Source organism: Filicampus tigris, chromosome 13 (genome assembly GCF_054856515.1).
Source record: "Filicampus tigris isolate MCC_2025a chromosome 13, RoL_Ftig_1.0, whole genome shotgun sequence".
Lineage (NCBI taxonomy): Eukaryota > Metazoa > Chordata > Actinopteri > Syngnathiformes > Syngnathidae > Filicampus > Filicampus tigris.
The window spans coordinates 14,315,280-14,342,015 of NC_141229.1; the positions used below are offsets into that span (position 1 = coordinate 14,315,280).

General features: G+C 41.3%; 1 protein-coding gene across 3 annotated transcripts in view; it reads right to left on the minus strand.

Moving 5' to 3' along the window:
- Nucleotides 1-26,736, minus strand: part of LOC147137697 (uncharacterized) — a 36,864-nt gene that overhangs the window by 5,897 nt on the left and 4,231 nt on the right. For 2 of the 3 annotated variants that reach the window (XM_086050522.1, XM_086050521.1), the window contains exons 2-6: nucleotides 14,668-14,986; nucleotides 1,959-2,099; nucleotides 1,800-1,843; nucleotides 1,590-1,725; nucleotides 1,274-1,384 (exon numbers count right to left, since the gene is read on the minus strand). In XM_086050522.1, the coding sequence (XP_085906648.1) occupies nucleotides 1,274-1,384; nucleotides 1,590-1,725; nucleotides 1,800-1,843; nucleotides 1,959-2,099; nucleotides 14,668-14,962 (727 nt within the window). In that variant the 5' untranslated portion in view covers nucleotides 14,963-14,986. Of the gene's footprint in view, nucleotides 1-1,273; nucleotides 1,385-1,589; nucleotides 1,726-1,799; nucleotides 1,844-1,958; nucleotides 2,100-3,229; nucleotides 7,074-14,667; nucleotides 14,987-26,736 lie in introns of those variants that run through there. The other variant, XM_086050523.1, reaches the window with a different exon arrangement.

The window sequence follows — 26,736 nt, forward strand, 5'->3', positions numbered from 1 at the left end:
AAATTGTGCCTTTTATTTCTTGTATACCAATAGCTGGGTCTCCGCAGGGCCTGCCCACACAACAGGTGTAAGATTAAACAACCAAGTCAATCTTTTGTTATCTACCTAGGAGTGTAACGGCAGCTGATTTGAATCAAAACATTGGGTTTGCTTAAATCAAAACCTCCATCCATCCATTATCTATACCGCTTATCCTCACAAGGGTCGCGGGGTAAATCAAACCCTATCTTTGAAATTTAAAATGTACAGCCCTTCAATTTGTGTCTTGTATCGCCACGCCATGTATGGAGACATGTATCGGATCATCTTTTATGAGAGATGCACAATGACCACTTTCTCTGAATTGAATTAACTTTATTGGGATTTGGAGAGCTTTTACATGTTTCATATAATAAACATGACTAAAGCTACAGCCCACTAAATCAAACCAAAGTGAATGCTTTCACTTGAAAACGTACCCGTCTTGAATCGTATCGTACCCCATTAATCGAGCTAAATATCAAATTGTCATTTACTGGAGTGATGGACAGCCCTACTACCTATGTCTGTAAAACTATGTCTGTGCTATGCCCAAACATATTTTTTTCAAGAATATGTTCAATGCAAGCCCACTAGTTGAAATAAGGGATTCTGATAAATATCGCGTTTGTGGAATAAGAGTTAACCCGCTTGTTTTTAGCCATCTCAGGGGGCGGCCATTTTGTCACTTCTTTTGACTGAAAATGACATCACAACTACTCAGGGCTTAGGTAACAACCAATCACGGCTGACCTGTTTTCTGAAGTTGAGCCGTGATTGGTTGTTACGTGAGCCCTGAGTAGTTGTGATGTCATTTTCTGTCGACAGAAGTGACAAAATGGCCGCCCCCTGAGATGGCTAAAAATGGGTGGATTTTGCTGCTTTACTCATATTCCACAAAGACAATATTAATCAGAATACAGTGTTTCAAGTAGTGGGCCTGCAGAAAACATATTCTTGAAAAAAATACGTTTGGGTTGATTTCCTCCTTAAAATCAATTCAACTGTTGTATGATTAAGGGTTTTATTGCTGTGACCGTTTGATACTGGACTGTGTCATTTCTTTTTCATATGTAAAAATGTTTTTTCAAAGTCTGAAAAAACATTCAACCACCACCATGGAATGGATTGTGTTTAGTCTTAGAGATTCCAATGTGCAGTAGATTGATACTCTACCCGAATCAAAGAGGCCAATAATCTGTCCTCTGAATCAAATATTAATTTCTGTGATAGATTTCAAACATACACTCCATACCGAGTTCTTGCTGAACATGTCGAGGGATGCTTCCCACAGTCCTCCTGTGTCGTCTTCGTGTCCTGCCTTTTTCTGACTGCTTCCCCGAGTTTAAAGGCCTGAACGTTGATCCTGGTCGAACAGAGAAAGGCGAGAAAAGCCTCTCGACATTATCATACAAATACAAAAACATATTGAAAGTAAACACAGTGTTAAAATCTATGCCAATTATAAAGAAAAAAATTATTAGCGCACCCCAGGCCCATTATGATAAAATCATTACTGATTGCTTTTTTAAATAGTAAGAGCTGAAAATTGTGGCTTGTTTTGCAGTTACCTTGCCTGGTGAGACCAGAGCGGGAGGATCTCGTCGACACAGACGAATGCATAGAGGCAACAGAGGATGCGTCGGGAATGGTGCTGTCGGTTGTAAACCCTCCGCCCTCCCCATCTGTCTGGGCTGTCATTGTCGACTGACAGGGGTAGAACACGATAGCCGTTAGATTTACCCAAGAAATGGATACATTTTGGTTGGACTGTAACTTACAGTTGTGCTTTCATTATCTTGGAACTCCACTCCAGTATTGTTATCTGCAAAAAGAGTAACATTTAAATCTGCACTTGTGCAATGTCACCCTTTGAACCACAGACTTCTGGCATGTACTGCCTCTTAGTACTGGGCTTCAAGAATGCAAGGGCTTTATACCTTCCTGTTGCATCATTTTCAAGCCTTCCAAGGCCTCGCTGTGAAGGTCCTCAAGGTACTTGGGCCTGCTGGCCTCGATGAACACGTTCTCCTGGAGCAGCGGAGGAGGCGGAGTCTGATCATCATGGAGATTCAGCACAGCTTGAAAGAGAGAACAAGCACGCGAGGGGTGGTGATCAGCAAAGTACATTGTTTCTCTAACAGCAGATTAGTTGCCCATATGGACCCCAAAGAGGCAATCATGTTGCTACTAGAAACACTTAAGACCAAATAAATATATATTGAGAGCAAAAAACAGAAAGAATATCTGTGAGATTAAACCTTTGTTTCACTCTTGAATTCAGGATTAAATTTTGCCTTTGACAATAGCGCAAAGGCGGATTATCAAATAAAAAAAAAAAAATCTACTTTCCTGTAATTAATGATGGGATTTATACATTCTTCTGGACCTAATCTCATTAGACAGTGAAAAGGGACTGTCACATTAAATTGACTACATGTGTAGTATTGGATATTTTTGCTTAGGTAATTCGGCGATAGCAGCAATTATGTGACAAGAACCATGGATTCAATCCAGAAAAAGACAAACTGATTTGAGATACAAATGACTCTCAGTCACGTGTGAACTGCAAACATGACAAAAACCTGAAGAACCACTTTGAATGGCTAATGAATGTCTCGCATTCTCACACTTAGATCATCACTGCTTTCCATGTCACTGTACACAGACCTTATTTATCGCACATCTCATTTACACAAAAATAAGATCTTGTGAAGCCCTTTGAGACTTTCCTGTGATTAAGGGCTATATAAATATATTTGACTTGACTTGACTTGTAAACCAAACAATCACTTCAATATGTGGGCCACTTGCCATGTGATGCAACTCTGGTGGGACCTGCTACGACACTTTTATGTAATGCTGACAGCCACTCTACATTTAGCCACCTACTGTACTCAATTTGCCACACACTATCTGTAAAGCCATGCTGGAATTAGGCTCAGCGGCCACATGCTTACCTGTTAATTGTCAGCACTCTTTTGTAACAGCATTCCAAAAGCACTGGACATTTTCTATAAACAATGTTACAATTACAAATAGACTTTCTCTCATGGAGCATGTATACACCAGTTACAGGGTCAAAATACAGAAATTGACTTGTGTGAGCCACAGTGAACTCGTTTTCGTGAAGCAGTCCTGGTCTCATTACGTTTATACAGACAATCTGTATTATAGAACGGATAATAATCTATGTGTTGCCTTCACTTACCTTTCTTCTTGACTGTGGGAAAGCAGTAGAAATTAGAGGTGAAGTCATTAGTCAAAAGCACCACCATTACTTCCTGAAAGAGCCCGTCAGTGATCCAAAGGAGCACCCTAACTTGCTATAAAATGTCCTAAAACAAGACAAAAATCGACATGTACTTAAAACAGACTGCCCGATTAGGACAAAATGATGATCCGTGTTGTTTTTGAAAAGTTGTTTTTGTCCATTCCATTCAAAGTGGCGAATGTCTCAACAGCCAATAGACAATCGGAGCTCAGGCACTAATCTGTGCAGCCTAATTCCTGCCATCCCTCTTGCTGCCCATCTGCAAACACCCTGATAGGTCAATGGGGATCAAACACTGCGGTCATACATGTAAACAACGACGAAAGACTTGTTTTCAGGGATTTGACGAACAAAAGAAACTTAGTGGAGTTTTTCCACTTTGAAACTATTAGAATTCATTGTAAAAATCAGATATTTCCTTACCCCCTCTATTTATGGGGAGGTGTGAAATTTATCCACAAGGGGGAGCATGTAGGCTGAGCAAATGAATTCCTAAAACAGGATTAAAAACATGTTTCAAAAGAGGCCTGTGGCTCCACAGCACATGGTCACACATGTGAAATGTGTTCCTACAGTCTTGACAAAACTTCGCGGGGTTATAATGTACACAGACACGTCCGATGACAATAGGAGACCATTCATATATGTCTGAATGTATTAATAAAAACTCAAGTTGGATGTGATATTAACATGATGTCTTTAATCTATTGATTTTATTTAATTATTTTCTATTTACATCTCCAGTAATGTTCTATGTACACATGGGGATGCACAGAATGTACAGCATCCGTACAAATGCAAGGTTCTCATGCTTACAAGTCGTCTGAATGTCTCAGACAAGCAGTTTACAGAAGAGCAGAATGAAAACGTGTGTGTTACATAGAAAGACAAATAAATGAACCAAATTGACTGCTTTAGTTGCACGCACAGTATATACAGAGTCAGTTGATATGGACACGAGACAGTGTCTAGTTACCATGACTGAACACGCTTGACAGGAGAGGTATGGGTGGGGTGCGACTGTCAGTTAATTCTTTAACTATCACTGGTTACACTCAAATATGTGTGCATATTAATCACTGACCTCTTAAAAGCACCATCTGTTTGTGGTGGATTGACAGTATTAACAGGCTGGAAGTGATTATGTATCAAATCCAGGCTCATGTTTACATCTTGGATTTGAATAAACTTACTAAATCCATTGGTCATGATCCTACATAACAACCAGTCTGTTCAAGTTTCAGAGCTCAGCCTCCAGAAAGGGAAAAACATTGTGTGACAGAAAATCTGCTTATGGAAATATGATTGCATTCAAGAATCATACTGTAAATAATAATTCTCTTTGTAAAAAGACAAAAGTTGATTGATTTGGGTTTAATGTACAAATATACGTTGGTCCAATACTAGTACAATATTCAACATTTGGTGTAAATATCTCCTGTTAATCAAAACCCTCCTTTGTTCACAAAAAGGCAGAATTTATGGTATGTTAGATTTTAAAAGTGTAGCTAATGAAGTTACTGATGAGTGTATGTTTTCATTATTTTTTAACAGTTTTTTTTTCATTTGTAGCGAATGACAAAACCATCTCCCACTTGAATTTGGGCATCATTTGGGACAGAATGCATCTATTATAAAAAAAAGTAACATCTTGGGGTTTTTGTAAATGTGATGCGACTCTGTCAACAACTCTGTGCACATACTCTGTACATCTCAAAGATCTTTCCCTATATTTCCCTTTCACTTCTGACACATCCTGGCTGTTCAGTATTTTTGTGAACCAGACTCAACCCTCTGAACACAACCACAGTGGGAAACGTGAATGCGCCACTGACTGTATTAATGATTAAAAGATTTGCACACACTTACAACAACATTAGTAACACCGGTACCAGTCCATTAAAATCCAGTCTAAAAGTTACAGTATGCCTTTAAATGTTATCATTACAAAACTAATCACTGTAACCAGAATATTAGAAATGGGTCTTAATATGATGTACCGGTAGCGGTTCTACACCATGCAAACTACAACCACGAGGTACAATACAGAGACATAACAGACTAACAGAGTCAATCCTTTTTTTTTGTTACATACGATATGTGTGTGGGATAGTGCAGTTCTTGATGTGGTTGGTGAATGTAATGTGACCATTTAGCTATAACACATTTAGAATAAGTTAAAAAAAATGACAATGATCTAGAGAAAATGGTTTTGAAAAGTTTAAGGAAGAATAATAATAATAATAATAAAGACAAACAATGGTGTCAAATCGATCCCCGTTCAGACGGACCAGCAAAAGCCAGTGTGGCACTTTGTAAGAACCATTGATTGTCCTCTTGGACTAAAGTTAAAGTGCCTTTTGAAAACCTTCCCTTGGCATTTACTATAATGTCAACGAGGGCTTTGGTAACTACCGGTAATGCAAATCTGCTGGACATAGTCGGGAAAGTGGTGAGCCATCAGGGCCAGCAAAGCGTTCTATTCTGGCATTTTCACTATTAGAAGCACTGACCTACTGTATATTTACAACATGAATTCTAATATTTGCCCCATGAAACTGTATTCATTTATCCACAATCGTCTATTCTCTACATTTCGTTGCATTTCTCTTGGCTACTTTCTTTGCTTCCAGTATGTACAGTATATGTGAATGCTAGGTTTTTTATTCTACCATATTTCAGCCTGTATGTGTTTCCATGTCAATCTAAACTGCCCAGAGCCTTCAGAATCAGCACCGAAGTGCTGCCTCATTTAGCAGCGTATTTGAATTCCGTGATTGGAAAATCAGACCAAAACTGTTTGAAGAGCAAAACACGTCTGTAGCGATCGCCACACATGAATACATTTAATAATCAGCATCCCCGGTGAGTATGATATATTTGATGTATTTTAATTTGTTTTGTTTTTTTATTTTTTTGGAGGGGTTTATATCATTAATTATGTTGATTCTGAATAGCTGCAGATTATGTACGTGCCACAGTTGCATGCGGTTATGTTACATTTTTCTATAGTATTGGCGATTTCTATTCTTGCAACCTGATAGTGGTGGTGTTAAGAGGTGGATTAAATTGGGTAAATCCCCACTGAAGGGTCAGGTACCAAATGCATGGCCCACATCCGAGTAGCAGTGTAGTACTGTGCACGTATACTTTGCAGAGAAGCATTATACTGGAATGCTACTACAGCACTGTGGGACTGTGTACTGCTGTGGCTGTGTGATGTACTTTTGAACATACCTAGAGTGAACACTGAACATGTATGCACACTCCATTTTGCAGAATCTAGCATTTATCATTTAGCTTTCTGAGGCTTCAAGACTTACGTGGTCACTCAAACCATCTAAACAACAGCGATTTCAACAATTTTCATCTAAACAGTCTTGTAGAGAAGGCCGCTAAGGGCGGACTCACACGAGGCCATTCAAACCGCGCCAGGCTTAGCCGAGAATCCCCTTCCCGCTCCTGTCCCTCGCTGCATGCGCACGTTTTTGTATGTGTTCGGACTTTATCCCGTTTTTTAATTGCTTCACTATACAAGGTTGCATTATGTTCATTTCAATTGGGAAAGGTGGCAGTTGCTTGGACTTAAAGTGGAAGTCAACCCCCCAAAATTCTTTGCAATAATATGTTCCATGCACCTTCGATAATCCAAACATGGCATTCTGATTAATCTTGCATTTGCTTAATATGAATTGAGCTACAAAATGCACCCGTTTTTAGCCATCTCAGAGGGCGGCCATTTTGCCATTTTCTGTCGACTGAAAAAGACATCACAGTTAATCAAGGCTCAGGTAACAACCAAATCACAGCTCAGCTTCAGAAAACAGGTGAGGTCGTTACCTGAACCTTGCGCAACTGTGATGTCATTTTCAGTCGACAGCAAGTGACAAAATGGCCACCCCCAGAGATGGATAAAAATGATGTAGATTTTACTGCTTAACTGATATTCCACAAGCAAAATATTAATCAGGATCCCATGTTTTGACTAATGGGCCTGCATAGAACTTATTCTTGTAAATAACATTTTGGGATTGACCTCCCTATAAGGACTTAGTATAATCAAACCCTTTTTGATAGGCGTCATCCATCAGCAAGGAACCAGATTCCATTAAAAGTGCAGGAGAATGTAAACTATTTAGGCCTGCTAGTGCGTGTTTAAGTGTAGCTTTACAGACTCTTACTGTATGGTATTACAGGCAATAAAATGGGATTGGATGTTAGAATGCTGTGCCACGCTATAATGGAGTGAGTTGTTTAAGTAAGACTGACTCATTGGAATATCAGAAGAGTGTGAGCTTATCGCTGCAGGCTCCTGACCTTGACAGAACACTGTGTGCTAGGAGAGGAAACAACCAGCACCTTTGTTTTATTGAAACCTTCTGTACTAGAGTGTCAAGGTATCATCCATACTATGGATTCCAATTTTTAAATATTTTGTCTTATTTCTCTAAAGCTCTCAATCGACTGCATTTCCTGGTGACTCACAAAACACACACTTATCAGTGTGCTTGCTACATTGCATCGACAAACATTTTCCTTTCTTGACAATAGTCACACTGTAGCATATCTTGCAAATGAACAATGTGTGTGATGTCATCAGCGGAGGCCAACCAGCCATCCTTTTAGCCAACACCAGAAAACAAACACTGGAAGATTGCAGTGAAAATATAATGGAACAAAAGGAAATGGAAAATTGGTCTCATGTAAAGCTACCTAAGCGACCAAAAGCCATTTAGGTGTGGTCACTCTACACCAACCAAACTAAAATCCCCATAAATACCTGCAAAAGCCTGTTGTCATGCATACGTACCATTTACCATCAGGCAGTCAGCTAAAGAACCTCTCATGACATCAGCAAGTGTCATCACAACACACACACGTTTCTGAACCAACTTGTGAGAAAGTCTTTTTGAGCCTGACTTGAACCTTCACTCAGAGAACGCCTCCCTGAAGCAAATGCATACTAAAAATGTTTTTGATCACTTTCCATAATAAAGGGAAGACAAACCAGTTTGTCTGTCTGTCCTTGTTATTATGTCATCGTCACTAAAGACAACAACGACAAGACAGCTCGTGAACCACACACAATCTGACACACAACAGTAATGTGAGTAATATTAAATGTTTATGATGGGGAAAGCTTCACATTGGAACCGATTATTTCCATTTAGTCTTATTTGTTTAATATTTGCCACTCTTCCTTTGGGGCTTTATGAAGCAAATGATTGTGCTACATTTATTCTGCCTAGCAACAAATGACCATAAAAACATGTGATGTGACCAGGAAAAAAATATGAGCAATATTGTTGATATATGTTGAGCCTACTAGTAAACGTTATTGTTGTTTCAGTGTTGAAGTTTAAATATGAATCTTGTCAAAATAAATAAATAAATAAATCACAAGTACTCTAAATTGCCCCTTGGTGTGATTGTGAGTGCGGATGTTTATTTGTCTCTGTGTGCCCTGCGATTGGCTGGCAACCAATTCAGGGTGTCCCCCGCCTACTGGTGGGATAGGCTCCAGCACTCCCCGCGACCCTTGTGAGGAGAAGCGGTATAGATAATGGATGGATGAGATAAATCACAAGTGTTGGCGCCCCACCAAGTGTTGGCGCCACACCAAATTATTCACTCAAAACATAATTTGTCAATCAAAATAGAAGAATCATTACTGCTGGATGGTTAAAGGCGAACAATTGGAAAGATTACATCATAATGCTTCTACAAAGGTATCTCCTACATAAGTGCCTCTTGCACCTCTATGTGGCTGCTTCTTTCACTTCCCCCCCAAAAAAGGCTGTGTGTTTCATTTCCTTGTCTACCATCTCACAACTAAAAACACTGCTATTTTTACCCGAAGCTGACGCTGGAGCTGAAAAACCTGTACTTGCAACAGTAGCAAGGATGTGACACTTTTGCACAACCTGGGCATCTATGGCAATCGGAACAACCACACAAAGGCTCCTTAAATCCTCCCTCCTCAGACAAATAGATTCATAAAGGTCAGGCATGTGCGGAATCTTAAAATGAGCCTTTGGAAAAAACAGATGACCTGCTTATATCTGGGGAGGAGTATATGATCCCAACCATTATCCACTCACCTCATTTGTACCATGGCCCAATCGACATATTAGGTCCATTTAACTAGTGTGAGTGTTTTGATGTATACTAAGAATCAGCACACTTCCTCGCCTCTGACACACTTATAAGAGGAACACTTGATCACGATGTTTCATGCACATGCACGCACAACTTGTGTCATACAATTACTGTAAGGAAAACACTCATTGGTAGTCATTCCCAATGAGCACCGTGCATAATATAAAGACATACAATGACGAGAAAATTAAGTTTGTAAAAAAAGGCCACTGCAAGCTTGGTCATGCACAGGCATGTGTGCAAGCAAAATTATGCGCACGTACGTACGTACAGTACGTAGAAAATTAATGTGGCGGCTCCTCTTGCCTCTTATTCGTAATAACTACCAGTGTGTGCCTGAAAAATAAACAGAACTAGAAATAATCCACTTTCAAAACAGTCAACAGCACGCTCTGTTACACACAGGTGCATACACGAACAATGTACAATTATACAATTAACGTCTTTACTCCTCCTAATTATTCATGAAACTGCCACCTTGCACAAAAGAAATAAACTGAGGATCTACATCCAGAAGTACTTACAGGACTTAATTCAAGTTGAAATGCATGCATAGGTTTGTGAACAGGGAAGATAATGCAGAATGATACTAAAAGATCCAAAAGGTCAGAGGTTATCACTCCAATCCAGCCACTGTGCTGGTCAAATTCCAGCAGCTTTGTTTACAGAAAAATGCATTCCCAAAAAAAAGGTGAAGGGTCAGACAACTTTGGATTCACCATCTAGATCAAAGGTCACAAAGCCTTGCGACACAAAGTGCGACCAGAAGCATAACAACTCATGATGGCCTACTTGTTGGATGTAACCTTCCTAAATACTTTCTTACATTTGTGCAGTTGTATATGCTGTATAATGTATATGTGTAATTTAAACTCAATTGCGATTCCCCTTCCCTCGGCATGACGCCAGGTTCTATAAACATGAATGGACCCACCTTAGAGTTAAAGTAGTATGTGTAATACTAGTAATAACTAATAATAGAAGCACAAAATAATTTTAGCACATTATTTTCAGAGCAGGTTAAAGGTATAGCAACGTAAAGCATTTTTTTTTTAAACTTTCACAATGTTGGCAAAAGTGGAATAAAAATCCTGGATTCTTCATCGAAATCCTCAACAACATATAATATTTTTTTTCTTTCACCAATTCCCTACTACTCCTAAAAGACTTAAGGAAATTGGCAAAGTAATTAATGCAAAATCCTAATGCTAACTAACAAGTATGCAATGTAAACAATTTAAGGAGTAAAGGTAAAACCTTCAGATTATTATTTTTTCCCTGCAAATTCACTAATCGTGTTATTTATTTTGCTCTCTGTGGTTGAAAATGTAACATTACGCCTGTAACCAAAGGTGTTTGATTCTCAGGTGTTGGTAGAGTTGCAACATTGTGATCCTTAGTGGGTGCCAGTTTCCTCAAAGAGGAGGAATGGTGAGAGGTCAGGAAAAACAAAACCTCTTGTTCCTCCATCAGTGTAACAGTGCTGGCATAGCTTTTTAATGAACTGGCCCTGTGCCAGGCATTGAGTGACCAGGAGGCCCCTTTCTGGCATCAGCACTCATCATCATCACAGGCTCATGTGGAGGGATCTAATTCTCTGTGCCAGTGTGCTACACTCCAGCGTGTCCTGCTCCTGAAGGTTGGTACTCACAGAAAAACACAGTGGGGAGTTTACAGTGCTTGTTGCCAATAGCAACCATTTGCACACACACTGCTCATTGCTAAGGGTTGCACCACTCCACAGAAGCCTAGCAGTGCAATGGTCATAAATGAACCTCATTGTGACATTGGAAATGGTTATGCTGCCCAGTATGTTATCAGCAATACAATAAATTAAATGATTAGACAAATTGATTTTATCAAGCATATGCTAAGGTAAACAGCAGGCAGCAGAAAGCATAATGGGTAAAACTCAAATAAGCTTTCCAACAAACGACAGTTTCATCTTTCCTGTTCCCTATCCACTACGCATCTGTCAGTCTTAGTTTTTAGGGGTGTAGTAAAAACAACAACTTGACTCGGAAAATCGTTTCTGATTTAAAAGATGTGAGTCGGTACACATATAAATCAAATTGTTCCACTTTAACGGGTGTCGTCTTGAATCGTATTGCACCCCATGTATCGAGGTTCCTATATCAAATTGTTTGCCACATTTATAGTACTGACAAGTTAATTTATATAGTAAAATGATTGTCTGCTTTTACCAAGAAGCTAATCGCAACATCTTCTCAACCTAAATAAATTTTAATCCCACTTTAAAATGTTCCGTCCTTGAAGTATATTGAAATACGTATTGAATCTCTTTTTAATGGAAAGATGCGCAGTGCGCACCCCTAGTAGCTTTCCTGTTATGCTGCTGTGTTTAGTTTTATTACACAGCGACACAATACAAGGGTTAACCCTTGTATTGTGTTGGTTTCAAGTTGACTCCATAATTGACTTGAAAAACAGGTCGATTTCGACCCCAGCACAATACAAGGGTTGTGCGACAGTTAAGAATGAAAAAGTATTACTTATAACAGGCTTTATGATGGCAACAATTTTACCCTGGAAGAGTCTCTTTACATTATTTACTATAACAAAATTAATTTCACATAAGACCAACTTGGAAATTAATCACAGAATGGCTCGTGTTTGACTTTGGAGGTTCCAATGTATGTATACGTAAAAAAAATTCATGAAAGACTCGTAGACGAGTCCCCTCTGGTAATGAATTCAACCAGATAAGTACAAACAAGAGCAACCCTACATGCTTCATTTAGTATTTCACAATGTTGTATGTGGAAAATGTGCAGACAAGGGAATAAACATGGCCCTGCTTGCTTAACATACAAGCTGTCCTTGCAGAACTATATCTCCTTATCTCCGGCATAGTTTACTTTCTCTTACAAAACGCTCAGCTTTTTGTTGCAGTCGTAATGAAGCACATGGAGCAATATGTTCAGCGAAAGTTGTCTGCACCCACCAGACACTTTATTATGCACGCTTGTAAACTCTTATAAGAACTAATACGACAACTCTATCAACAACGTTTATAAAGATAACTATCTTAGAAAAGAATAATAACAAGCCGTGTATTTTAGGTTCCTGGATTTTTAAATAGATTATGTCTGGACATGTGTTCTTATTTAACAGTTGTGGAAATGAAACATCTGTCTGAGCCGACATTATTTTGGGCTTTGCGGAATTCCCCTGACACCTACCCTACTCAGGCTTTGTTTTTGCACTTTGAGAAGTGGCGGTGAGCGTAACAGGCGGACTCTCGCTTGTCTGGAAGGTAATCAGCCGAAACTACAAGACTGCCTGCTGCCAGAACAGCATGACTAAAACAGCCCAAAACAAGCAGTACTTTTGTGTTTATGCAACATCCGCCTCATTTCCAAAAAATACTGCCTGTATGTCTCTTGTTTCAGTTCTGATTGTAATGTGACAAAGATGTTTGAGCAATGCCCATGTTAAATTTAGCAAAGACGAAAATATGCCATTTTGCAGTCGACAAGACGGAATGTGGCGTTCACAACTTGTTGCACAGACTGCAAAGAGAAAACTGGTTTGGGGTTGTGTAGCAGGCATGTGCAAGCTCAGACAAGATCTGCTCAGCACACCTCTGGGAAAAGTCACTTTTTGCAGGTGAGTGTGAATACTTTTTTTTTTTTGCCGCTCAAAGTGCGTGTGTGTTTCAACCGCCTTCATACGGCTGTGTGAGTGTGACCTCATGTCTGAAAAAGCCCCGATTCACAGAGTCTGAGTGCAGCACTTGGTGGTGTAACTCGAAGACCAGGTAAGTCTGTGATTGTATCACAGAATGAGACAGACAACAGCAGAGAAAGCAAACCTAAAGGTCAGCGGGTGAGGAGGAAGTCATTCTGTTCAAACAGCCTTCCAGTGAACAAACATGTATGCCCCGGGCAAAGGAGCAAGATATTCCACTGGTTTCCATCAATTTATCGTAAAAGTTGTGGTAGAGTTACAACTTTTCTGAGTATTGCTTTCTGTCAACACAACACTTGAATCCATTTATATTCGTGCATAAACACTGTTGCCTTATTGGACACAATATGAAGCTCTTTGAAACTACCCGTGGTGATGTATTCAAAGTGTTTTTACATGCCAACATTGCCGCTATTGAATTTTGCATGATTTAGATGTATTACTGGAACATGAACAAATCATCAGCCCAAATTCAAATAAGCCAAAAAAAAGCTTCCAAATTTGTATTTCATCCTCAAGGGGCTGAACTTAAAAACAACACAAATGGCTGATTATATTCGAACAGTATTGGACAACATTCAAGACTGTATTATGCCTAAAAAGTTGTACTTCACTTTAAAATTCCAGCTGCCGTCTACATTAATTTATGCGAGACGAGTGTTGTGCTTTTTCTTGGGCTTGTAGTTGAAGGACAAGCCTGTACAAAGGGTTATAAGAAGATGAATGCGAGAATATACACCAGTTAGAACAACTTGACCTCCACTTCAAAGAAAAACACTTAGTTTAATTTGTGTTACTCTAGTGAGTAAATTCAGTGACTTGCATGAAGCATTTCTGCAGCACGAATCACCTTTGCATCAATGTGTTTACATGCAGCCAATAAAACTTTTAAAACCCGAAAATGTCCTTATTCTGTTTTTAAAATTCGGAGTATCATGCCTGTATATGCCCGCATATATACGGCAATCGGAATATTCCAAATGCACGGGACACTCTGCGCATGCTCAACCGCAAGGAATCTTGGTCTTTGTAGTACAGGAAGTGCTTGCATGCACACTATTTGGCGCACAACCCACCGGAAATACCTGTTTAGTTTTAACCAAAACATGGCAAAAGCTAAAGTACTGTTAGTACCACACCACACGTGGGTGCGGTGAGTGACATGAATATAATGTGTTTTATTGACGGAAGCAAGTAACAAGCGGAGATGATTGCGTCATTCTGTCCGTGTAAACGGTTTATTCCGAATGACTCGGAAATCAGAGTTTTGACCTTAACCCGAATATTGACTGCATGTCAACGATTCATTTTCACATTGTGCTTTAGTCAAATTGTATATTGTTTGTTTACACCACAGGTCGACAAGCATCTCAGGACAAATTGTCTTGTACTTTAGAGGTTGAACTTTAACTACATGTTTCAATATGAAAAGTAAAATGCATAAAGAAGACGCCAAAACTTTCTAGTCTGAGCGTAACAAAAAGAAAATGATGGATTGTTCTTACCATGGCTGTTTCCTTGCGCCTGCATTTGTCTCCCTGACTTGTGTCCTCCCTTGTTCCCGCTGAGATGCGCAGCCACGTGTCCGTCCAAAGCCAAGTCCAATGCGGGGCCGAGACCGGGGTTCTGCCCATTCGCGCCGGGATCCTTCCTCTTCTTGCCCTTTAGCCAGCCCAAGGCCCGGCCCAGGGAGTGACTACGCTTTTTCCTCCCCTTTTTATGATGCTTCTCTTGGGCAAAGATCTCAACCACATCGTGGGGAATCAGATCCCCGAAGCCCAGCGAATCACGGTTGGACATCCCACCACTTGCTGGATTTGAGCCCTAAAACACACACACACACACACACACACACACAAACGAATGGGTTCACCGACAATGCTTGTGTTGTTCCTCAGTGCCTGGTAGGTACGTTTTACATCTTAACTGGATACGCCACAAAAGAGTGACAGTGACGGATTATCAACGATAAACAAGTTTGAAGCCTCGGGTCCATTTGTGTGCCTATGTGAGTGTTTGTGCTACTCTGTGGGCACGACTCACTGAGCCGGCCACATGGCAGCCAAACTGGGTCCCCTTTCCAGCCTCTAAACCAAACTTCACAGTTCTGCAAAGAAAGGCCTGGCACCGCTCCCTTCATTCCACAACACGGAGTCATAACTCACAAAGCCGCACCCCACAGCGCACACAAAGCTACACCACACTCAGGCGCAACTACACACCACGAAGCCTAAAGCAGGAAAATAAACAATCCTTGTTGTCCATCAATGTTCATATCAGAGACGTTTTCAGGTTCTTTCCAATCATGTGCGCTGTTTCATCTTTCCCCATGAGCTCATCACCCTCCCTCGTCCTCCCTCCTTCACCTTGCTAAGCTGCTACTCCTCCTGGGAATCTGCAGCATTCACTGGGCGTCTTCCAGCTGCATACTTTATTGGATATTTATCTACCACTCACAGGATAAAAGTAAGAATGTGCTTCCACAACTACAGTAGGAAGATCAAGTAAAGAATCAAGGAAGGAAAAACACAATGAAAGCCGGGTATGAAAGAATCGTAACTCCTGGCTTGATTTGTCAAGATCAGTTGCTCAATAGTTGTTGGCTCATGCTAAGGAATCAAGCAGGACCCCCCCCCCCCCCCCCCCGCACGCCCCCCCCCGCCCCCAAACTAATTTCTGCATACTGAACATAATAACTGAGGGATACCCCCCCCCCGCACGCCCCCCCCCCCAAACTAATTTCTGCATACTGAACATAATAACTGAGGGAATGCTTGTGTCCTTCAGCATGAATCACGCTGAAAGGAAACATTTGCAAATAAACTCCGGTTGTCAAAGCAGACATGCGGAATAAACACAAGGACTCATTTGGATGCGACATAAGGAACATTTTGGGCAAATTAACGTTTTAGCTATCACATCTTGCCAAAGTCAGTGTGGGAAATTATGGGGACATGGGAGGGAATATGCCTTTAAATGCCATAAAAGTTAAATGTGGATCTGGTCTCTTGATAAAAGGGTGATCCACACAAAAATATAAGTACACAGCAACGCAAGCAGATCTTCAGTTGTTGGGGCTTGACAAGTATCTTATTTTAATGCGGCCGAGCTCAGCTTGCCTGGAGCGTATGGATAGAATTTGACAGTCATAGAGAAAGGCCTTTTAAAAGACACTGCATACATCTTTATGAGACAAAATGACCAGGTCTTCCTCGCTGGACAGTCATTTAGTAATGACTAAGACCTGTCTGTGTGTATTGGATCAAAAATCAGAAGCCTCTCCATGGAGACGGGCGCTGGTTCCTTAGTTTACAGCCCAGGGGCCGCTGTGAGCGCCACAAACTCCCTGATTATTTTCTCCAAAGAGGAACCAGAGGAGTTCCTCTGTCGTAGGATGTGGCAAAAGGACCACCCAGTGACTTACCCTGCAGTCCGCTCTCAAGAAGTTGACTCACGCTACCATTTCCACGGTTACACTTAAAAGCCTCCAAGTATTAGTCTCGCAAACACATTTAAAGAAGAATCACGCACTAAATATAAACCTGTCAAAGCCATGAAATTGATGAGATCCTTTTATTGTACACTTAGCGGAGAGGTTTATACAAGCAAGCCAGACGAAATGTTAAAAATCTTAACTGCAAAGTCTTCATTGTAGAGGGAATCATTTACAAGCACCCCCAACATCACAACGCAGATTTTGTCATGAAAACTCAGCTGCGGTACAACATTATTCATGCATGATACTGCATCACGCCCTCACACATGGCAAACACAACTTGCGGTTTTTCTAGTCCTCCTAGAGCCCTCGTGTTCAAACATGCTGTTTACTTATCCTTCACGATGGACGTTAGACTATCACTCTGGATAGGAGACAGTGTGCGCCCTGAAACAATGCAGTGGCACATTACAGCAGATATCAAAAGTCTACACACCCCTGTTCACATGCCAGGTTTTTGTGAGAACACAAAGAGAGAAGATGAATCCTGTGTGACTTGTACAACTCCATTGAAAATTGTTTTCAAACTTTTCCAGAGGGGAAGTAAAAATAATCAACTGAGAAAATGTGGTTGCACAAGTGTGCACACCCCTCTTCTAACTGGGGATGTGGATGTGTTCAGAATGAACAAATCCCATTTAAACTCAAGTTAAATGAGAGCACACACCTGCCACCATTTAAAGTGCCTCTGATAACTCCAAATAAATGTCAGCTGTTGCGGTAGGCTTTTACCAGTGGCGTGGCGTCGGGGCCTTCAAAGCCTTCTCTGCAGGCCCAAACACTATGAGAAGCACATTTACAACTTACATGAAATGGTAATAATTTCTTTCCAACAGTCTTTTGTCTTCATTTCATAGTGTCTTGGCCGTGCGTTTTCCAGTTGTTTGTGGGTTATTGGTGTTTTTTTATTTATTTATTTTTAATTACCAATTTACTAGCATGTTTTGTTTGTTTTTTTTTGCTTCGTAGTATAAGCCTGAAGGTTTTGTGCTAACACTGACTGCTAATTCATCCATTCATTCATTATCTTCCGCTTATCCGAGGTCAGGTCGCGGAGGCAGCAGCTTCAGCAGGGAAGCCCAGACTTCCCTCTCCCCAGCAACATCTTCCAGTTCTTCCGGAGGGATACCAAGGTGTTCCCAGGCAAGCCGGGAGACATAGTCTCTCCAGCGTGTTCTGGGTCGTCCTCGGGGTCTCCTGCCGGTGGGACATGCCCGGAACACCTGACCAGGGAGGCGTCCAGGAGGCATCCTCATCGTATGCCCGAGCCACTTCAACTGGCTCCTCTCAACGCGGAGGAACAGCGGCTCAACCCTGAGTCCCTCCCGGATGGCCGAACTTCTCACCCTATCTCTAAGGGAGAGCCCGGACTCCCTGCGAAGGGAAAACATTTCGGCCGCTTGTATCCGAGATCTCGTTCTTTCGGTCATGACCCACAGCTCATGACCATAGGTGAGAGTAGGAACGCAGATCGTCCGGTAAATTGAGAGCTTCGCCTTTCGGCTGAGCTCCTTCTTCACCACGACAGACCGATACAGGGTCCGCATCACAGCAGACGCTGCACCGATCCGCCTGTCGATCTCCCGTTCCATCCTACCCTCACTCGCGAACAAGACCCCAAGATACTTGAACTCCTCCACTTGGGGCAGAATTCCATCCCCGACCCGGAGAGGGCACGCCACCCTTTTCCGACTGAGGATCATGGTCTCAGATTTGGAGGTGCTGATTTTCATTCCGACCGCTTCACACTCGGCTGCGAACTGCTCCAGCGAGAGTTGGAGATCGCGGCTTGAAGAAGCCAACAGCACCACAGCATTTGCAAAAAGCAGTGATGCAATACTGACGCCCCCAAACTGGACTTTCTCGACACCTCGGCTGCGCCTAGAAATTCTGTCCATAAAAGTTATGAACAGAATCGGTGACAAAGGGCAGCCTTGGCGGAGTCCAACCCTCACCGGAAACGAATCCGACTTACTGCCGGCAATGCGGACCAAACTCTGACATTGGTGGTACAGGGACCGAACAGCCCTTATCAGGGGGCTCGGTACCCCGTACTCCCGAAGCACCCCCCATAGAACTCCCTGAGGGACACGATCAAACGCCTTCTCCAAGTCCACAAAACACATGTAGACTGGTTGGGCGAACTCCCATGCACCCTCGAGGACCCTGCTGAGGGTGTAGAGCTGGTCCACTGTTCCACGGCCGAGACAAAAACCACATTGCTCCTCCTGAATCCGAGATTCGACCTTTTCGACGGACCCTCCTCTCCAGCACCCCTGAGTAGACCTTACCGGGGAAGCTGAGGAGTGTGATCACTCTGTAGTTGGAACTTAAAAAGTGGGACCACCACCCTGGTCTGCCAATCCAGAGGCACTGTCCCCGATGTCCACGCGATGTTGTAGAGGCATGTCAATCATGACAGCCCCTCAACAGCCAGAGCCTTTATGAACTCCGGGCGGATCTCATCCACCCCCGGGGCTTTGCCACAGAGGAGCTTTTTGACTACCTCGGTTACTTCAACCCCAGAGATGGGAGAGCCCCCCTCAGAGTCTCGAGGCTCTGCTTCCTCAGTGCAAGGCGTGTCGGTGGAATTGAGGAGGTCTTCAAAGTATTCTCTCCACCGACCCACAACGTTCCGAGTTGAGGTCAGCAACACCCCATCTCCACTATAAACAGTGTTAATGGTGCACTGCTTTCCCCTCCTGAGACGCCGGATGGTGGACCAGAATTTCCTTGAAGCCATCCGGAGGTCATTTTCCTCCCCGAACTCCTTCCACAACCGAGGTTTTGCCTCAGCAACCGCCAGAGCTGGGTTTGGTCAGCCGGTACATGTCAGCTGCCTCCGCAGTCCCGCAGGCCAAAAAGGCCTGATAGGACTCCTTCTTCAGCTGGACAGCATCCCTTACCGCTGGTGTCCACCAGCGGGTTCGAGGATTGCCGCCACGACAGGCACGACCACTTTGCAGCCACAGCTCCGATCGGCCGCGGACATCTGTGGTGACGGTAATAATCCAGCTACAGACAGTTCACAGACATAAAGTTGACCCAAACATATATTTTTTCAACAATGTGTTCTATGCAGGCCCACTACTTGAAACACGGCATTCTGATTAATATTGCGGTATAATATTTGTGGAATATGAGTTAAGCAGCAAAATCCACCCGTTTTTAGCCATCTCAGGGGGCGGCCATTTTGTCACTTGCTGTCAACTGAAAATGACATCACAGATGCTCAGGGCTCAGATAACGACCAATCATGGCTCAGCTTCAGGTGGGCTGTGATTGGTCGTGACCTGAGCCCCGAACAACTGTTTCGTCATTTTCAGTCAATGACAAAATGCACGCGCCTAGAGATGGCTAAAACGGGTTGGTTAACTCTTATTCCACAAACACAATATTCATCACAATGCCTTGTTTGAACTAGTGGGCCTGCATAGAACACATCCTTGAAAAAAAATATGTTTAGGTTGACTTCCACTTTAAGTGCTATATCAATCTGATGCATTATTATTATATTATTATTTACAGTATGAAACAACAAGTCTGCTTACTCACAATTCACAATAATAAGATTTACTTTGAATGGTCGACGCAAACAGTGAAGTTCGTTCTTTGAGAGGCTCACATTACTTCATACTCGGATCCTAGTGTAAATCACACTCTAAAACATTTCTACCACTTCCTGCCTCACTCCTCTGTCAATCTCCTTGTGCCCTCAGTGGAATTTCTGCTGGGAGGTGTGAGAAGCGAGGATGTAGGGAAATTAGAAGAGCCCCTGCACGCGGGGGGCCATGTTTACTACGCCACATGATGTCGTGTTTTGTGCGCATGCATGTCACTTGACGGACTCATTCCGTTCACATTCAAAGTCGTATATGTTTTTGTAATGTGAGCAATTACATAAAAAGATCTGATTTTAAAAAAACAAAAAACAAACATCTTTTGAAATTATGGCCAAAAAGATCAAGTCCATATAAAAATATCCCAAATATGTGGTAGAACATCTTATGTATGATCCAATGTATCCAAGTTTGACCAGTCGAGTTGTACAAGTTATAGGTCATAGTAATGTTGGAAAACGTTTGAAGTTACTTATCTAAATGACAGTTTTCTCTATGACAATAACCTGGAATCTGAACGAGGTTGTGTTTATATTCACTGTACCTGCAGCATGGTCCAGTGTGCAAGTAAGCTAGAACTCATAACTGTCTACACAATGTCATGAAATGAACTACAAAAGTGCTCATCTTAGGAAATGGTAGGTGTTGACTGTCGACAGTGTCGAAGTTACCAATTCCGAAGCTTGAGGACACGCATTCCAGTGCAAAGCAGTGTGTACTCTGGTTTTATGAACGCAGATAAGCAGAGTAAAAGAAACACAATGCAATGGCAACTGCCTTACCTGAATCAAAGTACAAAGGAACGCATTGGGGAGATTAAGACAAATCTGGAGGGACATATCACAAATCTGGCCTTTACTGTAAGACGTGTGTCTTGATTTGCTGAAGAACAAGAGAAAGGTAGAATCTTTTTTTTTTTGCACAAACAGCTTGTTATTCAAAATGCTAAAACAAATGTGTGAAGGGTGAGATTCAAACTGACTTCTTCTGAATTTGTCAGCAATTCTTTTTTTAAGTGGGATTCAAGCCACAAGATGCCAGCCTCAACTGTACTAAATTCAGTTGAACACACACGGAAACAAAGTAGCTTCAAATGGAACTGACCTACATGAACCTGTGTAAGGACTTCATGAATGTGCATATTTTAAAGAAGGCATACTGTCCTATGCCTTTTGCTCACATGCAATGTTTAAAGTGGGAGTCGACCCAAAAATGTTCTTTACATTATTATATTCTTTGTAGCCCCACTATTCCAAGCATGGCATTCTGATTAATATCACATTTGTGGAATATGAGTTGAGCAGCAAAATCCACCCGTATTTAGCCATCTCAGGGGGCAGCCATTTTGTCACTTGCTGTCAACTGAAAATGGCATCAGAGTTGGTCAGGGCTCAGGCAACAGCCTATTATGGCTCACCTGTTTTGTGAAATTGAGCCATGATTGGTTGTTACCTGAGCCCTGAACAACAGTGATGTCATTTTCAGTCGACAGCAAGTGGCAAAATGGCCGCCCCCTGAGATGGCTAAAAACTGGTGGATTTAGCTACTTAATTCATATTATACAAACGCAATATTCATCAGAATGCCGTGTATTGGCTAGTGGCGGCTCGTAGAACATATTTTTGGAAAGAAATCTTTTCGGTTGACTTCCATTTTTTGGTTTGTCAGTGTAAAACTGTCTTCTCATAATTTTCTTTTGCTTTGTATACAGTTTGTTTCTTCTGCGTGACAGTCTACTTATACTGTATATAGTCATTAGCATAGCATCGCTAAAACAACAAACCTAAGACTTCTGCTCAGTACTGTTTATGTAACCACTCAATATATTGTCTAACAAGGGTGTCATGTTTGACCAAGGTGGCTGATGTTGCCTTTACAAACTTCTGTAGGGCTGCAACTAACGATTATTTCAACAATCAATTAATCTGGTGATTTTGTCGATTAGATGAAATCAATGAATCAGATAAAAATACATCTTAAAATTACCATCCCTTCATTCAAAAATAGGACATCATTTCAAATTAATAGTGCACAACCATAAATTAATTAGGATTCTGTTACTGGTTTAGTCCATAACATGTGACAAAATAGGCAAAAATGTTGATTGATGATGGTGATTTTTTTGAGTCGCTCTGGAGTTTAAGTCGCACAGAGTGAAAAAAAAATGCATCGGTAAGAAGAAGAAAAAACATATAAGTCATAGTGGACTTTAAGTAAAATTTGGGGGGAAATTCATTTTACAAAAACTGAGACCAAGGACAGTACAGGTCGGACTCACACCCAAAATCCCCGTTTCCTAATCGTGTTGATGGCAACAAACGAGTTTCGGTTGTATCTTAAACTTCCACTTCTAATTATAGATCTTTTTGTTTTGTTTTATTTTTTAATGGCTCACTTTCACTAGAATCCCATGTCGCATTGTGGCCAAAGGCAGAATCCGGGTTAATGTGCCTTTTGGTGCTGTAAAAAAATAGTAAATCCTTGTTGTGGCGGATGCGAAAGAAGGTGGCAGTAATAGACCAAAAATGTTTGCCCACTGCCAAAAGAAAGAAGAAGAAGAAATAGAAGAAGAAGAAGAAGAAGAAGAAGAAGAAGAAGAAGAAGAAGAAGAAGAAGAAGAAGAAGAAGAAGAAGAAGAAGAAGAAGAAGAAAAAGAAGCCGTGGTGACGTATTTTGTTAATTTGCTGGCGCCACTCATGGCAACAAACAGGGACTGTCTCCCAAGCTTGCTCGCTAGTTTAGTGTGGCATCCACCACAACAAGAACTTACTATTTACAGCAGTAAATGGTGCAATAACTGACCAGCATTCTACCTTTGCCCACAATGTGATGCAGGATTGTAGCAAGCAATTTCAAACAAAAAAAAACAAACAAAAAAACGGTTTAATAGTTAGAAGCGGAAGTTTCTTCCAACCAGAACCCATTCGCTGCTGTCAACACAATTAGGGTGTAATTAGAAAACAAGAATTTTTGATGCGATTCCGAGTTTTAATTTTGATATAGACAAGTCGCACCTGAGTATACTTTAAGATTCAGGACCAGCCAAATTATGAAAAAAATGGCAATTTATAGTCCGAAAACTACAGTCATTACACATTGAACTGGATGGAGATTTCTTAACAGCAAAAATGGGTGACATTTTTTTTTAAACCTTTTTAAAAATACCCATTGACAAAAAAAATAAAAATCTCTCTATGAACTTTGGTCAACATGAATAACGCAAGCTCCATTTCGGGAGTGAGGCAGGCAGACTGATTCATGTGGATAAAGCATTGCCAAGAAGGCGTGGCAGAACATACAGGCAGCCACCTTTGTTTGGACTAGAACGAGCTCAGTTTAACCACAAGGACGTTCACATCTACATGCTGCGGTGCCTCACATGACCCGGCATAGCAGTCAGTGATCAGCTGGATATCGTTAGCCAGTGTCTGCAAGGGGGAAATAACACATTAGAAAGGTCAATACTGTACTCTCCTTAAAAAGAAGTTAGTTTGGGATTGTTTCCAGTCTGCCTTCACCAGACAAGCAGATGTTTCACTTTGCTTTGTGGCGTTACTCTGCAGCACCTGCACACCCACATCAGGGTGTTTTCAGTCTTCTTTGTGCAGCATCGAACACAATCAATTCAAGGATAAAACTTCACATGGATGTGCACACTGTGAAAACACGTATTGGATAAAAACGGCACTGACACAAATAAAGTGCATCTTGAGGAGTTTACAATTAACACTAGCATTCAGATGTAGCTCAGAATCCACAATACAGAGACTAGAGCTGTTAAAATTAATCCACAGCTAATCGATCATCAAATTAATTGACAACTATTTTGATAATCGATTAATCGTTTAGACCCTCTGGAATCCACTGATTTTAGCCTCTCAACGGTAAATATTCTCTGATATCTGTAGTCCTTTTTAAAGCAGACTGATTGCATTTTGTGTGAAAGCGGAAGTCAACCCAAACATATATATTTTTAAATATGTTCTATGCAGGCCCACTAGTTGAAACACAGCATTATAGCAATCATAGCTAAGCTTCAAAAAACCGGTGAGCCGTGACTTGTCATTATCTGAGCCCTGAGGGTCTGTGATGTCATTTTCAATCGACAGAAATGACAAAATGCCCGCCCCCTGAGATGGCTAAAAACGGGTGGATTTTGCTGCTTAACTCTGATTTCATATTAAATCGTATAGCCTGTTTCAACTAGTGGGCCTGTATGGAATATATTCTTGAAGAAAATATGTTTGGGTTGACTTCCCCTTTAAAATAAGACATTTGAAAACATCTGCTTTTATTTTCAAAAACAATGAACAACATTTTCTCCCATTTGTTTTGGACTGAACCGGTAACTGAATCAAACTACATTTATAGTAGTCAGTTTAATCTATTACAAAAATAATTATTTACAGCCTTGGTATGAATAGCATGTAATTGTCAAGTAGTTGAACCTGTTCTAGCCTCAGAAGTGTATATCAAACTAGCAATAACCTTTGCAAAATTAGTACCCAAGAAGTAGCTGTCAGTTAGAATACTGATATAATAGAATAATTGATTATTATAATAGAATAATAGATTCTAAATATATTCCATAGTGACAGCCTCTCCCACACTCTTTAAACAAAATTTAAACTTATTAAAGCACCCTTTTTAAAAACACTTTGTGAACATATTTGAACACACAAAAAAAGGCAAGCATAAAATGTATCGAAAATACTGTGTGTATTGTACTGTCTGTGTTAAGAAATGCATCTGCCTTTAATAGGCGGGGCCTGGTGGGGTGGGGTGTGAGCCCATTGAGTCTGCATGAGAGTTTGATGAAGTGAGCGGTGGCTGACAGCAGCTCCTGCGTGAATGTGCTCATTGTGTAAATGTGTGTTCTCCCGGCCTTCAATCAACGGCTAAAAAGTGTTTCTTATCTGCTACCACTAGATACAGTTGAATAACTGACAGAGATATTAAATAACACGCGAACATTTTAATTTCTAGTCTCCTGCAAATTGATTCCAGACAGCATCATACAATAAGACTGATACTATATGACTTTTGTCTAAAGCAAAGTCTGGGTATAAAGTATCAGGCAGAGAGAACGCGGTGTTGAATACAACAATGATGTAAGTCTACACTGGCATAAATGAAGCAAAAAAAGCTGACTGAGGTTTGGATGGTAATGCAAGTTGGCGTGCCGTGAGGCCACTGTAGCCATGCAGCGGCATGTCTCCAACGAGAACAGGCTGCATTCCTAAGAGATTGATAATTAAGGAGCTCTTCTGTCTAAATGTGCTTGCACCCTCCCACCGACTGCGTCTAACTCGCCCCCTCCTTTCTCCCTTTCACCACCTGACTGCATCCCTCACCTCCACGCCGCGCATCCCCTCATGCACATGAGTGCGAGAGACCAGCCACATGCCGAGACAAGTCAAAGGATAGTGGCGGGGCCATGAGTCAGTAGAAAATAACTGTTCGCTACCATGAACTGTTACAGGTTTTCTCCTACATCAAAAGTTTTCCATTTCAATTTTCTTGGTTTTTGCCACACTCTTCCAATTGCTCTTATTCCTGAAGGACCAGCCTCCGCAAGGGGTGTTGAGAGATTCACATTCAAAGCAGTAAGACTCAATCGTCACCATACACATTGTAACTTGTTGTCAAAGTTAGGGTTTGAAACTTTTTTGGTTCATACATTTTACACTGGATAACGTCTTTTTAAACCTGTGTGAAAACGTGTTTTGTTTTTTTGGGGGGGTTCAGGACGGCGCATTTGAAATGTCATTCCGCATTTGTCATACATCATTAAAGTTAAACCTTTGTGTTTTGTTTTTGCGTCTTAAGGGTGACTTACATTATTGCCTGAAATGTTAATTAAGTTTTTAACGGTAACAGTTTTGCCCTTGAACAGATTATTTCTAGTTCCATTATTTACCCTGGAAAAAAAGATTTGTTAGTTTGTGTTTTTAACAATGAATCATAAATTACTACGTTTAATTGGAGTTTAAAACGCACATTACAGTAATCCCACCCTCCAACGAAAGTTTCAGAATTGCGACCTCGCTATTTAATTTTTAGTATATAGTTAATAACAGAGCTGGGCATCGCCTAACCACCATCGAGTTCCCATCTGCATATTTAAACGACCAATGTGGTCCCAATCCGTCACTCGTTGGTGACAGCCAATCGTCATCGAGAATGTAACCTTCACTTCACACGTAGGCGCCGCATGGGCAGAAACACCGCCAAACAAAGAAAAAAGTATTTTAAAAATAAAAAATAAAACAGACACACACACGTGTGGTGATATAAAAAACAGTATGGGGCACATTTCATTGCGTCTGTGGGAGCTGCAAGGTAAACAACACTATTTTATTTTTTCCTTACTCGGCCGTGTGTGAGGAGTGCGGCACCAGCGTGTTACGTGGTACTGGTTAAGTCTGTTCTCGACGCCGCTTGGCTAACTCGGACCG